Below are 24,493 nucleotides of genomic sequence, written 5' to 3' on the forward strand. Positions count from 1 at the left end.
TTAATACAGAATTAAATTATACTTCTCTGGCTGCATTAATTTGTTTTATTTAGCAAGTACAATCGGTTAAATAGTATGTTGTAAAAACAAGGAATCACACGATAAACAATAGGATTATTTTAACACTCATTTTAACTAAATATTCAAGTTAAAGACAAGCATAGAAACACATAACGTATGTGGAAAATAGCGGGCAGTGTTCACATCGAATAATGAGATTTGACATGATAGTAGAATGCTGACGTAATTGATTAACTTGACAAGTCTGTGCACCATTGTGCTCAAGTTCCACCAGGTAAAATAGTAAAGAGAACGATGGCCATGATCCCTTGATACGTCGAGCCATATTCGCATCATCCTGAAAACTTCCTGCCGTACAGCATGGGTGTATAACGCACACTCTTAAAGTAAATCAATTTTATATCAATCAAAATATAAACATACAACGTTTTCCTTTCACATTACTATAAAACGTGTCACGGCACTTATCTATTCCAAATTCATGTATTTGGTTTTGATGTTACATTTGTTATTCTCATAGGATTTTGTCTAATGCTTAGTACGTTTCTGTGTGTATGTTACATTTTAATGTTGTGTCGTCGTTCTCCTTTTATATTTAATGCGTTTCCCTCAGTTTTAGTTTGTTACCCCGATTTTGTTTTTTTGTCCATGGATTAATTTGTTTTGAACAGCGGTATACTACTGTTGCCTTATTTCCCATCTAGATCAGCAACAACATGCACACATATTACCTTAAATTGGAAGTTAGGCAGTCTGTGCTACTTTATAAAAAAAAGAAGCCCAAACTGACATCACGGTGCGAAGCTATTAGGGAAAACAATTCTATTTATACAACCATAGGCACAATACTAACCTTTTCTAAATTTTCCTTTTTAAAATAAAAAACATGAAAAAACAGTTATGTGTGGTGTTAGTACTGTATTATTCTGTTTAAAAAATAGAAGCTAAATAGTATCATGACCAACTACCAGCAGAGCTTGTTTATGTTATACATGCCCAACGTCATTTTACATGAATTTATTAAAATTTCGGAAGTCTTTTCGAATAACTCTCTAAAAAATTCAATAGGTATAAAATTTATATTGTAAACATACATACTGCAGTTATTCATAGATAAATGAAAAAAATATATAGTACCCTTACATCCATCCGCAGTCCTCCTTACTTCTTCCTTCACCTGCCTTGTACAACAACTTAAGTATGATTAATTTTGAATTCCTTTGTTACCTTCAGTGTACTGTGACATGAAGATATAACGAATTCTTATGACACCATTAATGCAATACTGTGTTATTGTGGAAACCTTGGCTATAATAAATACTAATATGTCCTTATTACTTAACGAAACATGAATCATTTTATGTCACCACCCTTACATGCCGGTTTACCTCTTTCTCTACTTCTTTCGGATAATGTTTAATAAACAATCTGTATCCAATCATATCTGATATTATCAGATTATTACATGACATTTTTCATATCGCATGTATTATCAGCCCTAGGTTCAATATCAGCCCAAGAGCCGCATGGCTCGAGTGCTGATATTGACCGAGGGCTGATAATACATGCGATATGAAAAATGACATGTTATGATCTTTTTATCATATGCTTCAACAGTAGAGAAAAATAACAGATTCATATATTGATCCTTTTACGTGGTTCTCGAAGTTTAAAGAGTAAAAAAGTTCACGGCCGTCGGGAAAAAAATATGATACATTCAATATGAAAAATTTTCTATCGTATGCCTCAACAGAGAGAGAAAAAAAAACACATTTTTAATGGACGAATCGACAAAAAAAATAATTCAACAATATACATAATGATCATTGTTTGGAAAAGTCAACTTTTTAAAGAAGTTAACTTTCTAAATTATGTTTCAGAAAAACTTAAAAAATGCATTTATTAAATAATTGTTTTTTTTTTTTTTATTTTGTTTTTTTTATTATTTTAAACAATATACTTTCCAGTATCCAAATAATTGTTTTGTACACTACTTTATAATGTTTTTCACTGAAAACGTAGCATTGAGGTGTATTTTCCGGAATTAGCCGAGTATTACCGGAATGCCATGTGATAACGTTACGGAAAGGCATGTGATAACAATCGAAGCATGTGATAAACTTTTCATATCAGCCCGCTAAGCACCAATTCGAAAAATATGGAATTTACGTCAATTTAATGCTATTATCATACGGTAAAATTTATATGTTATTTAGTCGAAGTATATGATAAACATATATATTATCTCAGAACCATAGGTCATTCTTTTCAGAATCAACCCGGACGATACAATGTGTCAATGAAATATGCTCCGATGCATGAAATTATGACCTGTGTGATGTAATTATTTTCCTTGATAAAATTGCAATCTATAATTTACTTCAAATTTTATTCGTCTGATAGGTTTTTGTATCTGATTTTGGAATTTTGTTTTAAAGTTCAATCGATGATTGGTGTAAAAGAAATTGTCTTTGCCCGCATTTTAATTTTAGAAACAAATATAAAATGAAGTTTTGTTAATTAATCGCTACAATACATAATCATTATCATATATGTGAGGTAAATTCTAATATAGACTTTCATAAAGTAAAGCCAGATTTAACATATTCGCGTGTAAGTTTTTGAAAATCTTATTCAGTCACACTGAATAGGTTGAATGATTTTGGGTTGTTTGCTGAAACGTTAAGTGGCGATTATTTCATAAAATTGAGAAAGGAATTGGGGAATGTGTCAAAGCGACAACAACCCGACATTAGAGCAGACAACAGCCGAAGACCACCAATGGGTTTTCAATGTAGCGAGAAACTCCCGCACCCGTAGGTGTCCTTCAGCTGGCTCCTTAAAAGTATGTATACTAGTACAGTGGTAATGGACGTCATACTAAACTCCAAATTATACACAAGAAACTAAAATTAAAAATCATACAAGACTAAAAAAGGCCAGAGGCTTCTGACTTGGGACAGGCGCAAAATTCCGGCATGCATGTTCAGGACGATACATACTGAATAGGAAATCATATTGTGACCTACAAGTATTTATATTTGTCTTCGTGTCAGTTCTTCTCTTTTTAAAATTTTTCTATACCTTCTACTCTATCCAATGATCAGCTACATGTAATAAGATATTATTATATTCTATTGAAAAGCATTCACGTAAATCACGATAGGGTCGGGTGGGAAGTATATATAATTATATCCTGATTATCTGTTAAAAAAATCTATTGCTATTCAAAGGACAACATCTGAATATTTCATTCGAATCAATTAAAATTGTTGAAAAAATAATCACTTTTTCGCGATAGAAATGTCATTACAAATAAAAAAACAGCATACCCCTCTATTCATTAAACTAAGTTGTTATTATTAGTTAAATAGTGTGTTAGTGACCTAATATGATGTATAAGGGGTCAGTAAATTCCATATGAGATGACAAGACAAACCTTCAAATATGCACTATCTATAATTTATCTTATTTAAAAAGTATAATGAACAGTTTCATTGAAACAGATACAACACGACAGTTCCATTCAATTTGTACTCATGTCAACCTACATTTACAAGATACTAAAGTACGCAAAAATTTAAGAATATTCATACTTATTATCAGTCCATGGTTTAAGCATATGACATGACATGGCTCAAAATTTCAGAGCTTGTTTATAAAATTCAAAATTCTGTCTTAAAATGATCAAAAACAAAGATATTTGACACTTAACAAAAATAAATATGCAACAACAAAAACACCAGCTGTAAATTTGACTTTGTTGCCTGTTTTAATCTATGAAGAGGTGAATAATGTCACCTGGGAGTAATCCTACTATTAAAAGTCCTTTTAAACAGTAGAAAATGAAATAGTATATATGCCTGCAATAATTAAAGAGAGAAACTACAGAATGAAGCACTATTGAAATATTGACTGCATGAATTGTCAAGAATGTGAACAATTCGTTACACAGGATAGTATACATTCCATCTAAATTTAACCTCAAGAGGACCTCCTTTTTTTCTCAAATGGGTAAATACTGGTGATGCGCCTCGAAATGAGAAACTAAAAAGATGTATTCTAACAAAAAGTATCTTGAATTCTGGTGTTTACAATTGAAATTATCATTGACAAAGGTAAAAACAAATGAACTGTAGTGTGGTGTATTTTACACAATATAGTTCATATTGACATCCTAGAATTAAGTATTAATTCAGAAAAGATATAAATAATTCTTATGACACCACAAATGCATTGCTTGGTTATTGTGAACAACTTGGCTATAATAAATACTTGTTTTTCATTATTACTTAAAGAAACATGAATCACTGTATGTCCCTACCCCTACATATTGGTTTACCTCTTTCTCTACTTCTTTCAGATAAGGTTAACAAACAACCTGTATCCAACCAGATCTTAGTTGATTTAAAAAGAATAATAAACAGTTCCATTTAAATTGATATAAATGACAATTCCATTCAATTAGTATTTATTTCATCCATCATTTACAACATAAGAACGAATTCAAGATTTTGCATGCTAACCGCCATTTCATGCTTTAGGAGATGCCATATTGTGGTTCAAAATGTCTGAGCTTGTTATAAAATCATTTATTCTGTCAAGACATGATATAAACAAAATTATTAGACACTTTAAACATTATGTATGCAAAATTATCAGCTGTAAAGTTGCCTTTGTAGTCTGTTTTAATTTATATGAAAAAGGTGAATTGTGTCACTTGGGAGTATTAATTTTCGACAAACGTCCTTTTAAACAGTATAAAATGAAATATTATATATGCCTACTATAACTAAAGATATAAACTATAAATGAAGCACCATTGAAATATTTGCTGAATGAATTGCCAAGAATGTTAACAATTCTTTTCACAGGAGAGTATAAAAAGTTATCAAAGGTACCATGATGATAATTTAACCCAAGACATGCGTTTCGTCTGCTATAAATTCCATCTAAATTTTGCATCAAGAGGGCCACTCTTTTCTTAGATGGGTCAATATCCCTAATTCGCCTCAAAATGAGGAACTAAAAAGTTGTGTGTAAACAAAAAGTCTCTGTGTAGTAATATTTGGAACGTTTCTATGATAAAAAGTGACTTTTGTGTTGATTAAGAAAGTTGAGGAACATATGATTAATGTGTAAAAACTATGGAGCTATTAAACGTGTTCAAAGTATGAAATTTTCAAGGAACTTATTGTATTAAAAAAGGGATTTTTTTTACTTCGAGGAACCGAATTACGAAATTATTTTCGGAGTTTGCTAATTTACGGAAAACTTTATCTCACTTCGTCCCCCAAATATTTAACCACACAATGTGAATATGTCTCAGGTTCGAAACAAGCAATCATACATATGCAAGGTAACAATATGGATAGAGCATCAGAATAAAACGTTAACATTACCGCCTATGGAGAAACAATTGCAAACATTGACCTAGATGGTGCACTTGTCATGCTATTTGATAGTATTGTCAGTAATATGAAGATTTGTGGTAAATCTGTGATAGATGGTGCACTTGGTACATGTATGCTATTTGGTAGTATTGTAAGTAATATGAAGATTTGTGGTAAATCTGTGATAGTTGGTGCACTTGCTACATGTACGCTATTTGATAGTATTTTCAGTGATATGAAGATTATGGTGAATCTGTGATAAATGGTACACTTGCTATGCTATTTGATAGTATTTTTAGTAATATGAAGATTTGTGGTGAATCTGTGATAAACGATACACTTGCTATGCTAATTAATAGTACTGTCAGTTATATGAAGATTTGTGGTGAATCTGTAATAGATGGTGCATTTGCGACGCTATTTGATAGTATTATCAGTTATATGAAGTTTTGTGGTGAATCTGTAATAGATGGTACACTTGCTATGCTATTTGATAGCATGTCAGTAGTATATGAAGATTTGTGGTGAATCTGTGATAAATAGTGCACTTGCTATGCTATTCGATAGAATTGTCAGTGATATGAAGATTTGTGGTGAATCTGTAATAAATGGTACACTTGCTATGCTTTTTGGTAGTATTGTTAGTTATATGAAGATTTGTGGTGTATCTGTGATTAATGGTGCACTTCGTATGCTATTTGACAGTATTGTCAGTTATATGAAGATTCGTGGTTAATCTCTGATAGATGGTACACTTGCTATGCTATTTGATAGTATTGTAAGTAATATGAAGATGTGTGGTGAATCTGTAATATATGGTGCACTTGGGTTGCTATGTGATAGAATTGTAAGTATTTTGAAGATTTTTGGTGAATCTGTGATAGATGGTGCACTTGGCATGCTTTTTGATAAAATTGTCAGTAATATGAAGATTTGTGGTAAATCTGTGATAGTTGGTGCACTTGCTATATGTATGCTATTTGATAGTATTGTAAGTAATATGAAGATTTGTGGTGAATCTGTAATATATGGTGCACTTGGCATCCTATTTGATACAATTGTCAGTTATATGAAGATTTGTGGTAAATATGTGATAGTTGGTACACTTGCTACGCTATTTGATAAAATGGTCAATAATGAAGTTTTGTGGTAAATCTGTGATAGTTGGTGCACTTGCTACATGTACGCTATTTGATATTACTTTCAGTGATATGAAGAGTTGTGGTGAATCTTTGATAAATGGTACACTTGCTATGCTATTTGATAGTATTGTTAGTAATATGAAGATTTGTGGTGAATCTGTGATAAACGATACACTTGCTATGCTATTTAATAGTACTGTCAGTAATATGAAGATTTGTTGTGAATCTGTAATAGATGGTGCACTTGCGACGCTAATTGATAGAATTGTCAGTTATATGAAGTGTTGTGGTGAATCTGTAATAGATGGTACACTTGCTATGCTATTTGATAGCATGTCAGTAGTATATGAAGATTTGTGGTGAATCTGTAATAATTGGTACACTTGCTATGCTTTTCGGTAGTATTGTTAGTTATATGAAGATTTGTGGTGTATCTGTGATAAATGGTGCACTTTTTATGCTATTTGATAGTATTGTCAGAAATATGAAGATTTGTGGTGAATCTCTGATAGATGGTACCCTTGCTATGCTATTTGATAGTACTTTAAGTAATATGAAGATGTGTGGTGAATCTGTAATATATGGTGCACTTAGGTTGCTATGTGATAGAATTGTAAGTATTATGAAGATTTTTGGTGAATCTGTGATAGATGTTGCACTTGCTACATGCATGCTATTTGATAGTATTGTAAGAAATATGAAGATTTGTGATGAATCTGTAATAAATGGTGCACTTGGCATCCTATTTGATAGAATTGTCAGTAATATGAAGATTTGTGGTAAATCTATGATAGTTGGTGCACTTGCTACGCTATTTGATAAAATGGTCAGTTATATGAAGATTTCTGGTGAATCTGTAATAGATGGTACACTTGCTACGCTATTTGATGGTACTGTCAGTTATATGAAGTTTTTTGGTGAATCTGTAATAGATGGTACCCTTGCTATGCTATTTGATAGCATGTCAGTAATATGAAGATTTGTGGTGATTCTGTGATAGGTGGGGCACTTGCTACGCTATTTGATAGAATGGTCAGTAATATGAAGATTTGTGGTGAATCTGCGATAGATGGTCACTTGGTATGCTGTTTGATAGTGTTGTCAGTGATATGAAGATTTGTGGTGAATCTGTGATAAATGGCACACTCCCTATGCTGTTTGATAGTTTTGTCAGTAATATGAAGATTTGTGGTGAATCTGTCATAGGTGGTGCTTTTGCTATCTTTATTTCCAACAAACATAATTGCAAACAGTAGAATATTAAAAATGTTATATTTGCCTGATATAATGTAAGATAGAAACTACAAAATGAAGCACTATTGAAATATTTGCTACATGAATTGCCAAGAATTTGAACAATTCTTTACACAGGAGAGTATAGATTCTTTCTGAATTTAGCCTCAAGCGAGCCTATTTTTTTCTAAGATTGACAATATAAACACTGAAAATGCTTCTAGTATGACCTAATATGCCTTACTCCATAAACCTTACAATCATAATCAGACATAACCAAGTGATACATTTGGGGGTTTACCAAGCAAACAAGGCATATATTTCTTTTAAAAACAGTTGTTGTGACTTGAATTCTGGTGTTTCCAATTGAATTTATCATTGCCAAAGGTGAAAACAAATACAAAAAAAACTATAGTTTGGTGAATTTTATACAATATAGTTCATATTGAAATCCTAGAATAAAGTTTTTATTCAGTTTCAATCAATTTGACATTGTATGATGACTCAGCACATTTCGCAACACACTAGTGTTCTCCGTTTGAAATTTCATTTTTTTTGGTGATAAATGTTCTTATTAAAAGCTTTAATATAGTATAATATAAGTGAAGTTTGATTGCTTTTGATTTCCCTTGATATCTTCAGTATACTGTGACATCAAGATATAAAGAATTCTTATGACACCATTAATGCAATAGTAGTTATTGTGAAAACCTTGGCTTTAATTAATACTTGTATATTCTCATTATTTCAATAAACATGGATCTTTTTATGTCCCTACCCCTTCATGATGGATTACCTCTTTCTCTTAGACTACTTTTTTCAGATAAGGCTTAATAAACATTCTGAATCCAATCACATCTTATCTTATCTAAAATAATACTAAACAGTGTCATTTAAACGCATAAAAATGACAGTTACATTCAATATATATATTCACCTCAGAAGCTAACAAAACCTTTAAATAGACTTATAAAGAAGGGATATAGTTACGATACTATTGTCAGGTCATTAAAGATTGCATATTTTGGCGTTAATATTGATTCACTTATAGGATCTTTGCATCGGAACTAAACACATTTATTATTAATAAACCAGTTGTTGGCATGACACGGGTTATGTTCTTCTCATATATGGTATGATGGTATGATACTAAACCCCTCACGGGGAGGATTGTGTCTGATATTCATATGATGAAGACATAATTTTTCAGTCAGTTTAATTGAAGTCTAGAGCTGGCATGTCAGTTAACTGCTAGTAGTCTGATGTTATTTATGTATTATTGTCCTTTTGTTTATTTTCTTTGGTTACATCTTTTGACATCAGACTCGGACTTCTCTTAAACTGAATTCTAATGTGCGTATTGTTATGCGTTTACTTTTCTGCATTGGCTAGAGGTATAGGGGTAGGGTTGAGATCTCACAAACATGTTTAACCACGCCACATTTTTTGCGCCTGTCCCAAGTCAGGAGCCTCTGGCCTTTGTTAGTCTTGTATTATTTTAACTTTTAGTTTCTTGTGTACAATTTGGAGTTCAGTATGGCGTTCATTATCACTGAACTAGTATATATTTGTTTAGGGGCCAGCTGATGGACGCCTCCGGGTGCGGGAATTTCTCGTTGCATTGAAAACCTGTTGGTGACCTCCTGCTGTTGTCTGTTCTATGGTCGGGTTGTTGTCTCTTTGGCACATTCCCCATTTCCATTCTCAATTTTATTTCATCCAACATTTACAAGATAAGCACACATTCAAGATTAACATTAAGAGCCATTCAATGCTTTAGGATATCCAACCATATCTTATCTGATTTAAAAAGAATAATAAACAGTTCCATTTCAACTGATAAAAATGACAGTTCCATTCAGTTTGTATTCATTTCATTCAACATTTACTAGATGAGCACAAATTCAAGATTTTTCATATTAATCTCCATTCAATTCTTCGGGATATGCTATATTGTGGTTCAAAATTTCAAAGCTTGCAAAAAAATCCATAATCCTGTCTTGAGATGATAAAAACAAAGATATTATACACTTCAGGTATTCGACCCATAATTAGCCAATATACAACAAGCACAATAATTTACATTTTTATCAAGGATTGTAAATAGGGGGTCTAAGAGTTCTTACTATGAAATAAAAATCCGCAAAATATTTGAGGTTAACGACAGAGCTGGGTTACACTGCCCCCTTTTTTGTCCTCAAATGCCAAATAAGGATTTAAATATTATGTAATTTTAAGAAACCTATATAGTATAATTTACTAATCTATCTTTCAAAAGGAACCTTACATGTAACCTTGTAAAATTAAACATAGAAAATAAATTGTTTTTTTGCTATTCCATTTTTAGAACAATGTTATTGTTACTTATAATAGAAAAAGTCTATAAGTCTAAAATTTGATAATCTTATATCTTCACCAGTTCAAAAGTCAATATTTTAGCAGAGCATTAAAAATTGACATTTAAATTAACTTTACATAGTGTTCCATCCTAAAAAATTTACAGAAACTTTTACCGTATCAATTTCAAAAAAATGTTGAATTGTAATGTCAAAGTAACAGTTCCTAAATGGAGACTTGGTATCACTGTTCTGGTGTTTTTTGGTATAATTTATGTAAGTAATTGTTTAACATAACTAACCATATTTTATATAATCTTAAAATAAGTATAAACTCTGATATTTATGACATGTAAAGTTCAAAAGGTCAAATTCAAGGTCATTTATGGAGCTAAAATACGACAATCATCTCCTTTTTCTAAATTTTCAAAAGTGTATCTCTCTATTGGTCCCAATATCTTCATAACCTTTGTAAATATAGACCATTTGATGATATTCAAAAGATCATGGTTTGATGTCAACCTTTAGGGGTCAACAGGTCAAAAGGTCAAGTAATTTTAGACTTTTAAAAATAAAATTAGACAATGACCTCCTTTTTTGTCCAATTCAAGTTTTAAAATGCTTGGATTTGTAAATGCAAATTACCTGGCACCTGCTCAAATTTACACATCTGAAGCTTGTCATCAGCTTGGCCTTTGGTTTACTAGGTTCTCCATGTTAGGAACCATACGGAAGTCGGTTCAATTACATTCCAGATATACACTTAACATATAAATGCAGAACTTTAAAACATAAACATGAACGATCCATTCAAATCGTCTCCCAGGGCAGATCGCCAGATGATGATTTGCAGATGAAAAGGACAAGTGCGTGATGTGTTTACATTCCTTCTATCAATTAATCTTCCTATGCCGGCACCACATATTTGACAACCAGTTACATCCAAACTGCACACATTATTTCTACATCACGGTAAGACAAAGAGACTTAAATCGGCGTACTTGTTTTGGTAAAACGCCTTCGTCTGTCTTGACAGCCAACTGAGTCGTCCATATTTGTTTCTATTTCCGGATTGTCAAAATTGGACAATTTATAGAAATAATGAGCGTTTACTCTATAGTTAATGAAAATATACTTTAATTAAGCCTTTCTAATATTTTAATAATCATTCTAAAAATAATAACTATACTTTCGCTTACTAGGCGGAAAATACTGAGGTGTTAAAAAAATTGACACTTTGGTAAACTCCGGAAAATTTTCCGTAAATCTTTATTATGGGTCAGATACCTTAAAACATTAATGTGCAAAATAATCAGCTGAAAAGTTACTTTTATTGACTGTTTTAATCTATAAAAAAGCTAAATCGTGTCTCTTTGGAGTATTCATTTCCAACAATAGTTCTTTTAACAGTAGAAAATTGAAAATTACATATACCTGATAAAATTAAAGATAGAAACTACAAAATGTAGCACATATAAAATATTTGCTGAATGAATGGCCAAGAATGTAAACATTTCTTTAAACAGGGGAGTATAAATTCTATCTAAATATAGCCTCTATGAGGCCTTTTTTCTTAGATGGAAAATGTTAACGCTGACAATGCTTTTAGATTAACCAAATATTTACAATCTTTACCAGACAATTTTCCATTTTGATAGATTATGTCTAGCAAAAAAAAAAACCAATAAGTGATGTATTTGGAGTTTTCATTGCATAAAGGAAAATATTTCTTTAAGCATTTGTTTTTGCGACTTAAATTCTGGAGTTTCCCATTGAACCAATCAGCCCAAAAGGTGTAAACAAATACAAAAGAACTATAATTTGATGAATTTTATACAATATAGTTAATGTTGAAATCCTAGAATAAAGTTTTGATTTAGTACCAATCAATTTGACATATTATGATGACTCACCACTTTTCTCAACACTGTATTGTTTTCAGTCAGAAATTTCTATTCTTTGTGATAAGAATCAAATGTTCTAATCAAAAGCTTCAAAATAGTATAATACAATTGAAGTTTGATAGATTTTCATTTCACTTACTATCTTCAGTATACTGTGACATAAAGATATAAATAATTCTTATGAAATAAATGCAATACAGGATTACTGTGAAAACCTTGGCTTTAATAAATACTTGTATGTCATCATTACTAAAAGGATCATGGATCATCTAATGTCCCCACCCCTACATGCTGGTTTACCTCTTTTTCTACTTCTTTCATATAAGGTTTTATAAACAATATGTATCCAAACATATCTTATCCTATTTAAAAAGGATAATCAGAGGTTTTATTTAAAAGCATAATAATGTCAGATACATTTAAACGCATAAAAATGACAGTTCCATTCAGTTTGTATTCATTTCAACCAATATTTACGAAATAAGCACAATTCAATATTTTTCATACTAATCTCCTTTCCATGCTACAGTATGTGCCAAACTGAAGTTCAAAACTTTAAAGCTTGTCATAAAATCCACAGATATTTGACAATTAAAACATAAAATATGCAAAATAATCAGTTGTAAAGTTGCCTTTGTTGCCCATTTTAATCTATGAAAAAGCTGACTTATGTCGCTTGGGATTATAAAGGAGTAGGTCCGGTAAGTACCGATTTTGGCCTCAAATTTCAGGTTCATCTGACGAAAGATTTTGACCACTTTTTAAACACTTAAGTGTCTATTATATTTGAATTAATAAGTTTATGTGAACGATTTTAACAGATTTAGTCATTAAAAACAATCCGATTCAAGCTCAAATATGAAAAATCTACCTAATATGCCGAAAAATGTCACTTTTCAGATGGTTTTTGGTAAAAATGAAAGTGGCCGCATCCGTGTTCATCCTCAACCTTTATATATGTTATGTATTATCATAAAATACAACTTACATTTCAATATTAAGGATGAACACGAATGCGGCCACTTTCGTTTTACACGAAAACCGTCTAAAATTTAACTAAAATGCTAGAATTATGAGGATTTCAGTAATTTAGCATGACTTAATGGTGCTAGTACCGGATATATGTGCATTGTATTGTCAAAAACAGCTCATATGTATGTAGCAGAAGCATTATACTGTCCAATAAATAACTAAAGGTTTACATTTTAACAATTTTATAAAACTGCTATATTTTGGGGCCAAAAAGGGGTCTTCCTGAACCTACTCCTTTCCAACGAAAGACCTTTTAAACAAAAGAAAATGAAAACAATGCATATGCCTGGTATAATCAAAAATAGAAGCTACAAATTGGAGCATTATAGAAATATTTGCTGAATGAATTGCCTAGAATGTAAACAATGCTTTATACAGGAGAGTATCAATTCTATCTAAATTTATTCTGAAGAGGGCCTCTTTTTTTTAGATATATAATTTTAACACTGAAAATGCTTCTAGTATGACCAAATATTGCCTTACTCCATAAACAATACAATCTTAACCAGACAATTTCCTATTTAAATAAATTGTGTCTAGCGAAATAACCAAGTGGTACATTTAGGGATTTACGCAGCAAAAAAGGCAAATATAACTTTTTTTAAATATTTGTTCCAACTTGAATTCTGGTGTTTTCAATTGATTCAATCATTACCAAAGGTAATTACTCTTACTGATTGACCTATCATTGTAGTCTTTAATGGTAGAATTTCAATTTCAAAGCATTTTGCTATAACGTCACGTACATAACAACATTATTGGTATTCTAAAAATCAACAGAAGTGAGATAAGTTTTTTTTTTTACTTTGAGAGTGATCGAAAACGTTCGGAGCCAAAACTTGAAACAAAGCCATTTTCTTTGATTACTTGGTGTAAATTCAACTAATTTTCCTTTGAATTTCGATTGGTCTGCACAAGAAGGTAACATTGAAAAAAGTGTCCACAGCTGCTCAGCTATGGAACAGAGTAAATTAACTCCCTCGTATTATTCAATCGAAATTAGGTATTTTATGGTAAGGTATAATAGAAAACAAATGCTCCACATCATTTTATCTATTTTTGGAATAGGATCCCAGTCACGGCAACCAGTCCGGTACCCACGAATGTAGTACTTAAAAAAATATATAACTTTTGTTTGAAATTGTCTAGTGTTATTATTACACTAATTCTGTAACTGAATGTAGATTTATTTGAAAGGGTAGGCTTTCTAGTTTGAATATCTGTAAAAAAAAAATTCATTTAAATGTAATCTTGGTCAGTACATAGAGTAAATTGCCTAAATTATAGCCTTTATTCTTCCCTGGAAGTAGACAGACTGACCCTGTTGTCCATAAAAACTATATTTGCAACGGAATGCCGGTCATAATGCACTGAGATTGTACTTATACACTTCAAAACGAATGCCTATCATAAACCAAAAGTCCCAAGATGGCTATCAAAATTATAAATAGAACAGGACCCCATTTATTTACTATGATTTCAACGCGTTTCAATGGGGCAAACAATTGGGTCCCCGTTCCATTTATACTAAATTAAGATTCGATGTACAAGGGACTGGCAATACAACATTTGTTATACTTACGTATTGTCGACATGAAACAGCTTACTAAAACCACATTCATCGTCATATCTTTCTTTAATGTTTGACCTTAACAACCTTTTTGAAAACAAGAGAAAATGTGTAAAATTTTAGTTTTAATATTCAACGAAAATAATTTCTAAGTTTATTAATATTTTCATTTAATTCCACAAAATTCGTTGATGTTAGCTATATAATAATATGTTATGGTGGTATGGGAGTCTAAAATAAAAATGATAGAATTTGTTCATTCTTTGCCAAAACGTAGTATATATTGATATATGTTCAAAAATATAATAACAATGATAGGTCACCGCGCATTTTCTCAAGTTACAGGTCGTGGCAAAATGACACATTTTGTATGGATCATACAGGAAAAAACAACATTTTTTTTATTAGAAACTAAACAAAATGATAGAATTGTGAAATAAATTAGGAAAAGATAGCTTTCACACAATGCTTTGAGACTATCAAAAAAAAAAAGGTAGGGTCACCGTACATTTTTTCTGGCTAAAATACAAAAAAAGAAAATTTCATGTAGATTCCTTCAGAAAATGCACTGTTTTAGAGTTACCTCCCCTTAAAATGCCAATTTTTATTTTTTTTAAAACGACTAAATATAATCTACACACGAAAAACATTAATATTTATAATTTAAATTCGTACAAATTGGTTCTTTAAAAGGAAAATTCAGATTTAATATCTGCGTTCCTGCATCTAATTTTGCTAACTTATTAGAAAATCTGGACCTTAGGTTCTCTGGATTTTACAATCCAAGATGGCGAAAGACACCAATACCACCTTACAGTTACAAGACATGTTACATGGTGTTAGGTAAATGACGATTGTTGCCAATTGAGAGTCGAGAGTCTATAATTGAGACATTCAAATTAGGGACCACAATAATAAGATTTTAGTATTGCTACAAAGGCGTGTATCCAGCCGTTTTAAAAGGGGGGATTTTAACACCCTGAACACTATGAAACGTTCACACAATTACAAAAACAAAGTTGAGTTTCACAATTGCTACCTCACTCGAAATTCGAGTTTTGAAGTTCAGAGAACAGAAGCAAACTTCTAGTCCTAGATTACTCTGACGTCCAACGGCTGTTTTGCCAGACAAGCTGGCCAAACTAAAACGATTGTATTATATTTATTGTTGTTTTATTACAAAAGGATATATTTAAAACATGAATGACTCATATACTAGAATATTCTGCTTATTTCAATTGGCCTTCACATAATGAGTAGTTATCCTTGGGAGGCTTGTCATTGTTTCACAAAACATCGTACGACTATCTTAGATCTTTCGTCGGTCGTACGTCAAATCGTAAGTTTTTGACCCTTTCCTAAGCAATCGTAAGTAGTATTTTTTTCGAAAGTTTGATCGTTAATTTACGAGTGTTAACAGGCAGTCGTAATAACCTGTATACATTTTGTTAAACATCTTGCTTCTAAAAGTCCAAATACTTGACCATACAAACTAAGAAGTGACTAAACTAGAAAACACATCATATAAACATCTGGTTTTAATTCGTAAATTCATTAAAGGGGAATCAGTACGTCGTGCATGAACCAACCTTTGTACTAAATATTTAAAAAAAAACACTCAATATTTACTAGTTCTACATCATGTATCACTGATGTTTTACAAGGCCTTTATGAAAATAACAATAATTATATGTGTCCAGTTTTTACAAATTACATTCTATCTTGTAAACCATAAGTGACAGAGACCTAGGATCTTTTGATTTAAGGTCCTTGTTCCAAAAAAATGAAAATTAGGTCAAGGTCAAAGGTTAAGCTCATATTCTAATTTATGAATTTGGCTTATTTCCACTCCTTTCCAGAAACCGTATAAGATATGGACACATTATTTTTTCTAAATTGATAGTTGCAACATGTCGTTACATGTAACTTTCGATTGCAAGGGTATATTGAACGTAAAAGGGAGTTTTCTCCCCTCTTGATTTTTAAATACACGTGTATGGTAATATAACTCATTAACCAAATATAATTAAGACCTTTGGTCTTTTGATTTGAGGTCCTTGGTTTATGACCTTGAAATTGATCTCAAGGTCATAGCTTAATTTGACGTTCTAGATTTTGACCTTTGCTTTAACCTCATATGTATACATTATAAAGCCATGAGACTTTTAGCAAAAGGTATCAAACCTGTGACCTTGTGTAAACCGGAAGCAGCTATTTTTTGAACTTTCTAGATATAAAAGTAAATAGAACCAGATATTTTTGGAATCAGTATCAAGTAAATATTCAAATATTATCAGAAAAACATTTTTCAAACCGGAAGTAACAAATTATCTCCCTTATTTAAAAAATATTATATAGAAACCATATATTTTTGGAATCAGCGTACAATAAGCTATCATTTGACGATTGAAATGACATTTTAAACTTAAATTTACAACTTTCATATTAAAATACATTGTTTTTGGTGGAAACCCCTTCAATTGTTCTCTGAACAATTGGTTTTTAATTATTTCTAGTTGTTATTTTATTTTAAATTAGAGTTATTGGTTGAATATGATACATTATTTCCATATGTTTTTTTTTCATATTTAATTTGCTATTTTCTTTTAAACAAATACTTAGGGCAGCAATTAGGACATCATAGCTTAGATGATTCTAAGATAGCTTCGATGTGCATGCTGAGACATGTCGTAAGTCGGTTATAACTTGTTTCTTATTTTTGCCCTAAGAAATTCTTAGGACCGATCTTAGCACAGTGAAGAATCTTACATTTGAAATAGCAAATTTTGTTGCCACATAAAAAGAAGGTGCAAATATTCCCCACTTTGTTAGAATATTATACAAAGGCATTAAAACTCTGTTCTTTTTTCCTCTTTGGATGAATAGTTTTACACAAGTTGAGAGCTCTATTACTATACGTTGACTAATGTTTATATCGATAACAATGAAACAAAATACAATATTTCTTTTTTTCGTTAATATTTTAGTACTTGCCTGGTAATTGAGTATTTTTACCTCAGGATTGACTGGTAGACATACAATGTCGCATAAAAAATGTGTCAATATTTTCCATTTTGTTTAGTTAATTGTAATGCATATTTATCTTATATCTCATTTATTTTTTATTTTTCTATTGACTACATTGCTAGATTTTGTTCACTAAGGATAACAGTTTTGGGGTAAGATCCCACAATTATCCAAGAACGCGTGTCCTAATATATGTTTTATTACACTTATGATGACATTGATAAACATATGTCTTCCTTTTTCAATTTGTAAAATTTAACAATACCCTGTTTTAAAGTGATTGCAGTCTCATATTTAAGCAGATATTAACTGTGTTTCATTTTTTAATAGTAAATATAATCTTATTCGTTGTACTTACATGGTAGAATACGGAACAAGGAAGTAAACACCATCACAACTACATTGTGTGTATTTTATACTTCAACTTTGTAACAAGCCAATCTATCGTACTCAATACGATTATTCTCTACATTTATTTTAAGATAAGTGAACCTCTTTTATTACCTGGTAAAATCGCTAGAAGGGGTGCGATAGAAGTATTATTTAAGTCTTTATCTAACAGTTGAATTACATTTTTTACTGCAAACAAAGGGGTATAAAGTTAACATCTGCTTAACTGTTTTATGATCGATTTCTCAACACTTAAATTCTGTTTTTTTTATATAAGTCCATCAGCTAGTTTTCAAAAGCGCTCTAGTTAAGGAGTTTGTGTTACACCCTAGGGTACCTCGATATTTGTTTTATAGAATTCAACTTCATTATCTTATTGATCAAATATAAGGTGTTATACTAAAATAACACGGGTGTCATTCGGTTTATCGAGAGAAACGATCGTGAAAGAATATCTAACGGCGGTCAAGTATTGAGAGACGATCGTGAAAGTTCTGGTAACGGATCGTAAAAGACATTTAATGTACATTCTAGTTCAGAATCTTTGAAAAAAATCGCTTAATTTTCAAAATGCGGAACAAATCCGAACAAAAAAATATGTCTGTCAAAATGGTTTAACTTTCCTAACATAACTGTGAAAGAAGATAAAGAAAATATGAAGTACTTTTTGAAAAAACGCAAAAGGCGCAATGCGTGTCTATGAAATTAATTACAAATGACACGCTTTTTGTACCTATAATGGTCATATTTCAGAATATCATGATATATTTGAAATTTAATCTTTGGTGTATCTGATAGTACAGTAAAATTAAAGTATGTTCTTCCCTTAAAAGCGTTAATTTGTTTATGAAAACCTTGAATTTGTTGAATTTCCATCAAACTTGCTCGTGAAAGATCAGGCAACGTATTATTTTGATCGTGAAAGAAAATGCGTGACCAGACTTAATACTAGTAATCAGAAATCAGTATTTCTTCTACCATTTGATAAACCTGCAACTGGTTAAAGCCTGTAACTATTTTGATAAGGCTGAACATTAAAGCTATTATTTTTCTATTCAACGCTTTACCTCGAAAGTTAAAAATAAACAACAACTAAAAACGTGTCTTAATAAGTGTGAAAGATTCAGCTCTGTGAATCGGTCTAGTGCAATTCAGGCAGACCGACACTATTTAGCCAATAATAAGGATATGCAACGTTGAAACTAAAATGTTATCCATCAAACAAAAAATTACAGCAAAAACGGCATCGTTCATGTGTAATTTGAGATTGAACGATAACCAACATTTTGTGCAACAGTACTTTCTTAAGTTCTTTATATACAACGCAGATGTGGATTGCTTTAACTATATATTACAGACTGTAGAATACCAGACCGCAATTGCTTTAATGTCTGCTTTACTTATGATAGTATATTTGTTTAACGTCTATAATATCAAGGGTTTTACTAGAAGTGTCAAATGCGCTTAAGGTTGTCATTGGTTCATAAAAAGAGGTCAAGGTCAGATGAACCATGCCATACAGATCTCTACAAATATCCCGTACACCAAATAAATGTGTTCCGATCCTTACAGTGCTTTAGAAACTGACAAATGTAAAAGTTATGCTTGGCCAATTAATTCGGAACATAAGGACAAAAGTATATGAACCCTGACCGACAGCCAGACATAGACATCTTACTGTCATTCAATATATCAAATGCAATTGACATCACCATTGTCATATATGAAACATGCAGGTAGACATGTATACCATACACGAAATGCATCGGCGCTATAGCATTCAGGTATATATTTAAAAGGACAAACAACAGAAAACAAACATTGCCGAATGATGCATGAAAATGAGTTCGATGTTAGTTGAAACCTTGCAGAAGTCGAAAATGTACACCTTACAATCATAACAACAACACTGGATTGTTTTTTCGGCGTTTTGTCACCCATTGTCTTTTATTATTGCCGTAATTGTTATTTCTTTTTCTTTTCATTTTCTGAAAATATTAATACTTTGAAATGCTTAAACCTATTAAGGATGTTGACCTATCTAGCTTTTCTCAATACCAATAACAAATATTAATTATCATATAATTGAAGAATACATTGAACGTCTTATTAGCATCAGATCTTTCACGATTCTTTTCACGATCTTCAAAAATGCGGTACGTCATCTTTCACGATCCGAAAAATCAATTTTGTGTAAATAGTTCTTTATTTACCAAGTTTCAGATAATATTTATACAAAATAACTATGAGAACCATTTGATTAATTCAAATAGAATGCCCTTACTCGGATAAAAGTAGTTTATCTAGTCGAATTTGTGAAAAAATCGTGTTTGTTCACATTTTTTATGTCATTGAAATGTCGAGAAGCAATCTGCCTTTTGTTGTTGTAATAACTATGTACTTTTGAAACTGGATATTCTCACATACTGATCATAATGTTGAACCATTTTGACAGACAGTTTTATTTTGTCGTAAATTTGTCTGTGTAATTAATTAAATTAGAATATTTACTGATCTTTCATGTGTCCTCTCGATTAAATGTCTTTCACGATCCGTAACCAGAACTTTCACGATCGTCTCTCAATACTTGACCGCCGTTAGATATTCTTTCACGATCATTTCTCTCGATAAACCGAATGACACCCGTGAATAAAGTGTCCAAAAGAGGTTGAAAAACGTCCCTTTTAATGGTCCCCTCATTTAGCTATCACGACTAAGTATTTCATAATTAATTTTTTTAATATAAAGCGATTAAAAAAAATTAGATATAAAACTATCACATACAGAAATTATCCGTTTTTTGTGAATCAAACTTTAAAATTGACCAGTATGCAATGATTAAACTATATGCCGTATGTATATATCGTATAACAAATGAAATATTCAATAACACATACACGGTGGGTATGGTTGTCCTGCGAGAGAACATTCTGTGCTGGTGATTCGGTCCTGACGGGTGCTGGTGATCAATGAAAAAATGTAAACAAAGACGAAAATTATGATTTTTGACGTTTTCTCTCATAAAAATGGAAGGAAACAGTTGAAATTTTTCAATTTTGTTTCTTATGGGTTCATAGGCAAACCATTAAAAAGTTGATCCTCTAAACTGTTTCAGTAAGCGTAACACAAAAGTGCTCATTTTCAGAAAATCTAGAACTGAAAAACAAAAACAAAAATGCTCATGGAGTCCGCTTTCTATACCCAAATCCAAATGACAAAATTATTTTGTGAAAAAAACAGTGCAATTTAGTAAAATTTGCATTTTCTCAGTTTATTCATGTCCTGATACTGTGCTGGTGGGTCCTGTCATTGTGCTGGTGGGTCCCGATACGGTGCTGGTGATTTTGGGTAAAAAGTTTGTCATATTTGAAACAAATGTTACAAAATCAATAAAATTTAGCTGATAATTGTATTCAATCTGATCTGTGACTCCTATTTTTACCTTTGTGCATCCATTTGGCTGTTTTATATGATAAATAGTAATTATATTACATAAATGGGCAACATCTTCCGTCCAATATCAGATGAAAATATATCTAATTAGAATAGTTTTATTTAAGATATTTTAAAATGCCCTTGAATTGATGATGCTCTACATAATATGTTAACTTAAACAGTTTTAAAAGGTGCTTAAAATAAAGAAATAAAGCGACATTTATAAGAGGGGGTCTTATATTGACATTAAGGTTTGACTGGTTTATTTCAGTTAAATATGCGTTTCACACACCTCTCGCAACTCCATCCAACCAACCCCCTCCTCCTTTCCTCCTTCATTGGTACAGTGGTGTAACAACACAACAATTTATCACATGAATTAATAACATTAAGACACAAATTATTGAACAACGCATACTCGCAGCTACTGAAAGCTAGTTCAAAGACGCATTTTCAACTAATACCGGTAGATAAACCAAATTCTCTCAGATAAATTTCTCAATCGTACCGATCATAAAGTTCATTTTTTAATGTTTGATAATTTAGAACTTTAAAAGTGTGCAGTGAATCTTGTGCTCATAAAAGTTATTCCACAACTATGTATAAATCAGACAAATATAAAGGCATTTGGAAGATACCAAAAAAAACAAAAAAAAAACCGCCAAAAAACGTCACGAAAGCAAAAACATATTTTTTTTAAACGGATTTATATTTCCATAATGATTAAAATTACTACCTTCAATATTGGTCGTATAAACGGAAAACTTAATCTTAAATTTGAAAAAAGTCTTGTATCGTTTCTTTTGTTGACTAGTATATTACCAATAATTGATAAGTTCCAGGTCGACGGGTTCAAACAGAAAGATTTTGAAAGCAGAGAAAACTGCATCTTATAATCGGTATGACTTTATCAGATGACAATCCCAATACTAAAATAAGGCTTACGCAAAGTTATATACTTTAATTCGTTCACGGACCCGCGATATCACGGGTGTGTTTTAGTATCTTATTAAGATTGTTTCTGTTAAGAATATATTTCAATTTTCTCAGAAAAAAAAAAATCTGTTTAGTGGAACTACAGCAAAGGTTATCTATATGTACTGATAGTTATTAGAAAAAAAGTAACACCCAAATGTTTGTGGTCATCAATCTTTTTAATAAATTGACCATTATTTCAGTAGAGTGTCCAATATGCACTTGCACTGCACTATTATTTATATAGTAGAAAAGAATGATATACAAATACATAAACATTATATATACATGTAACTGAAATATTCATTTATTTATTCTATAAATAACAATAAACCAGAGTATACTGAGTTGTATCACTACAATATAAAAGTTATTACGACGAGGTTGAACTCCGTGTCATTAATTTATCATCCACGCCCAGAAAAAGAAATTATATCTGTAAGCAAACCTCACTTTTAGGTATAGAAATGTTATTTGTTTATGAGACAAGTGGTTGTCGAACCATCCACAAGAACATGCGGTCATCCGATGTTCAGTACATCAGTACTTTGATTTTTAACTGTTATCGGTTTTAAAAGTTAGATGTAGGTGTATAATTTAGTGGTTTTTTTTTTTGCATTTTATATACCTGGATAATTATACTCAATTGGTAGTATGAAGCTACGAGATATTTTAATTTTTGAAATTAAAAGCACATTTATATATTTGAAACCGATTTCTGTTGGTGCAAACAAGTATAAATTCAAGTGAAAAAAAAAGTAAACGAAAAGATAAAATATCTATTTTAATTTGCATATCTGACCCTTCCCTCTCCCTATCCGGCAAAAGTTCTTTTTTTGGGGGGGGGGGGGGGTAAAAATGGGCAATCATTTTATCGCATTTTACTTCCAAGGCGTTTTTTTTAGATTTTTGAGTCCTGAAAACACATATTAAATGGGGAAAAAAATGTTTGATATATCTGGCTTTAGATTCGATATTTTACAAATATATATATATATATATATATATACAAAGGCTACATGTTAATGTAATAATACAAAGAATTCACTGTATCAAAAAATGAAATAAATGCGTGAAGTGAAATACCTCAGTAACGAGTCATTACTACAGCGAAGGTGTGTTTGGCACACAAAAAAGCCTCGTGATATTATATTAACAATATTAAAAGTGTATTTCTGAGTCTGGTATTTTTCCGTTCACTCATTTTTCACTCATTTTCAATTGAAATTATGGCATATTTTTATTTTTATTCATCTTTGACAACAGACTTTCTTTTGGAATTATAAAATGCAAAACTTTAAAAATGTTATTTTTGTAAGTGTAATTTAGGTTATCTCATCTTTATTCTCCGACAAATTCTAGTCTGGCCTTCCATAGAATAGTCCTATATTTTTTACGTGTTCTATCAAACTTTCGAAAATAACTGACAACTGTTTAGACAAAAATTTTATGTTGAAAAAATCAACATCAATTTTTAGAATTTCAAAATTACCCCCAAGTCACTGTTCCCTCCCTCTTCCTACCCCATCACCCCACCCCAATAGAAAAGGTAAAAAAAACGCAAAACTATAGTCATCCTTTTAATCAGCACTAAATTGCTTACAAAGAAATCTGATTTAAGCTGCTGAAGACACATGATTCAAACGCACAGAAACAAGGCTGAGATTCATTTGGTTGAATAAAAAGAAAAGTATCTACAGTATCGTACAAATTTGTCAGAGAAACATTATTCAGGATGCTTAGATTACACTGAATTTATTATTTAAACTCATCTAAGAGGTGTTCAGGCTCACCTATATCTGATTGTTTGCCTTGATCAACTTTGTTTGTGTCTGATTCGTACGAAACATGTTAAATCCTCAAGCATTTTAGCACCCGGCCCAAGTCAGGAGACTCTTGGCTTTAAAAGTCTTGTACATGTTTTTATTTAAATTTCAGTTCATTGAAATATTGATAACCGATAACAGCTTTTTTAATCATTTTAAATGAAAAAAACAGAAAACAATAAATTAAAAAATTATGGGTTATTTTTTTC

The 24,493-nt window shown here is 31.2% G+C and overlaps 1 protein-coding gene across 1 annotated transcript in view; it reads right to left on the reverse strand.

Annotated features, from left to right (window-relative positions):
- Positions 1 to 14,730, reverse strand: part of LOC143079414 (kin of IRRE-like protein 3) — a 45,743-nt gene extending 31,013 nt beyond the window's left edge. Inside the window, exon 1 of the mRNA XM_076254746.1 lies at positions 14,644 to 14,730. Coding sequence (XP_076110861.1) covers positions 14,644 to 14,689 — 46 coding nt within the window. The 5' untranslated portion in view covers positions 14,690 to 14,730. The remainder of the gene's footprint in view (positions 1 to 14,643) is intronic.
- Between the last annotated feature and the right edge of the window lie 9,763 nt (positions 14,731 to 24,493).

Source organism: Mytilus galloprovincialis, chromosome 6 (genome assembly GCF_965363235.1).
Source record: "Mytilus galloprovincialis chromosome 6, xbMytGall1.hap1.1, whole genome shotgun sequence".
Taxonomy (NCBI): Eukaryota; Metazoa; Mollusca; class Bivalvia; order Mytilida; family Mytilidae; genus Mytilus; species Mytilus galloprovincialis.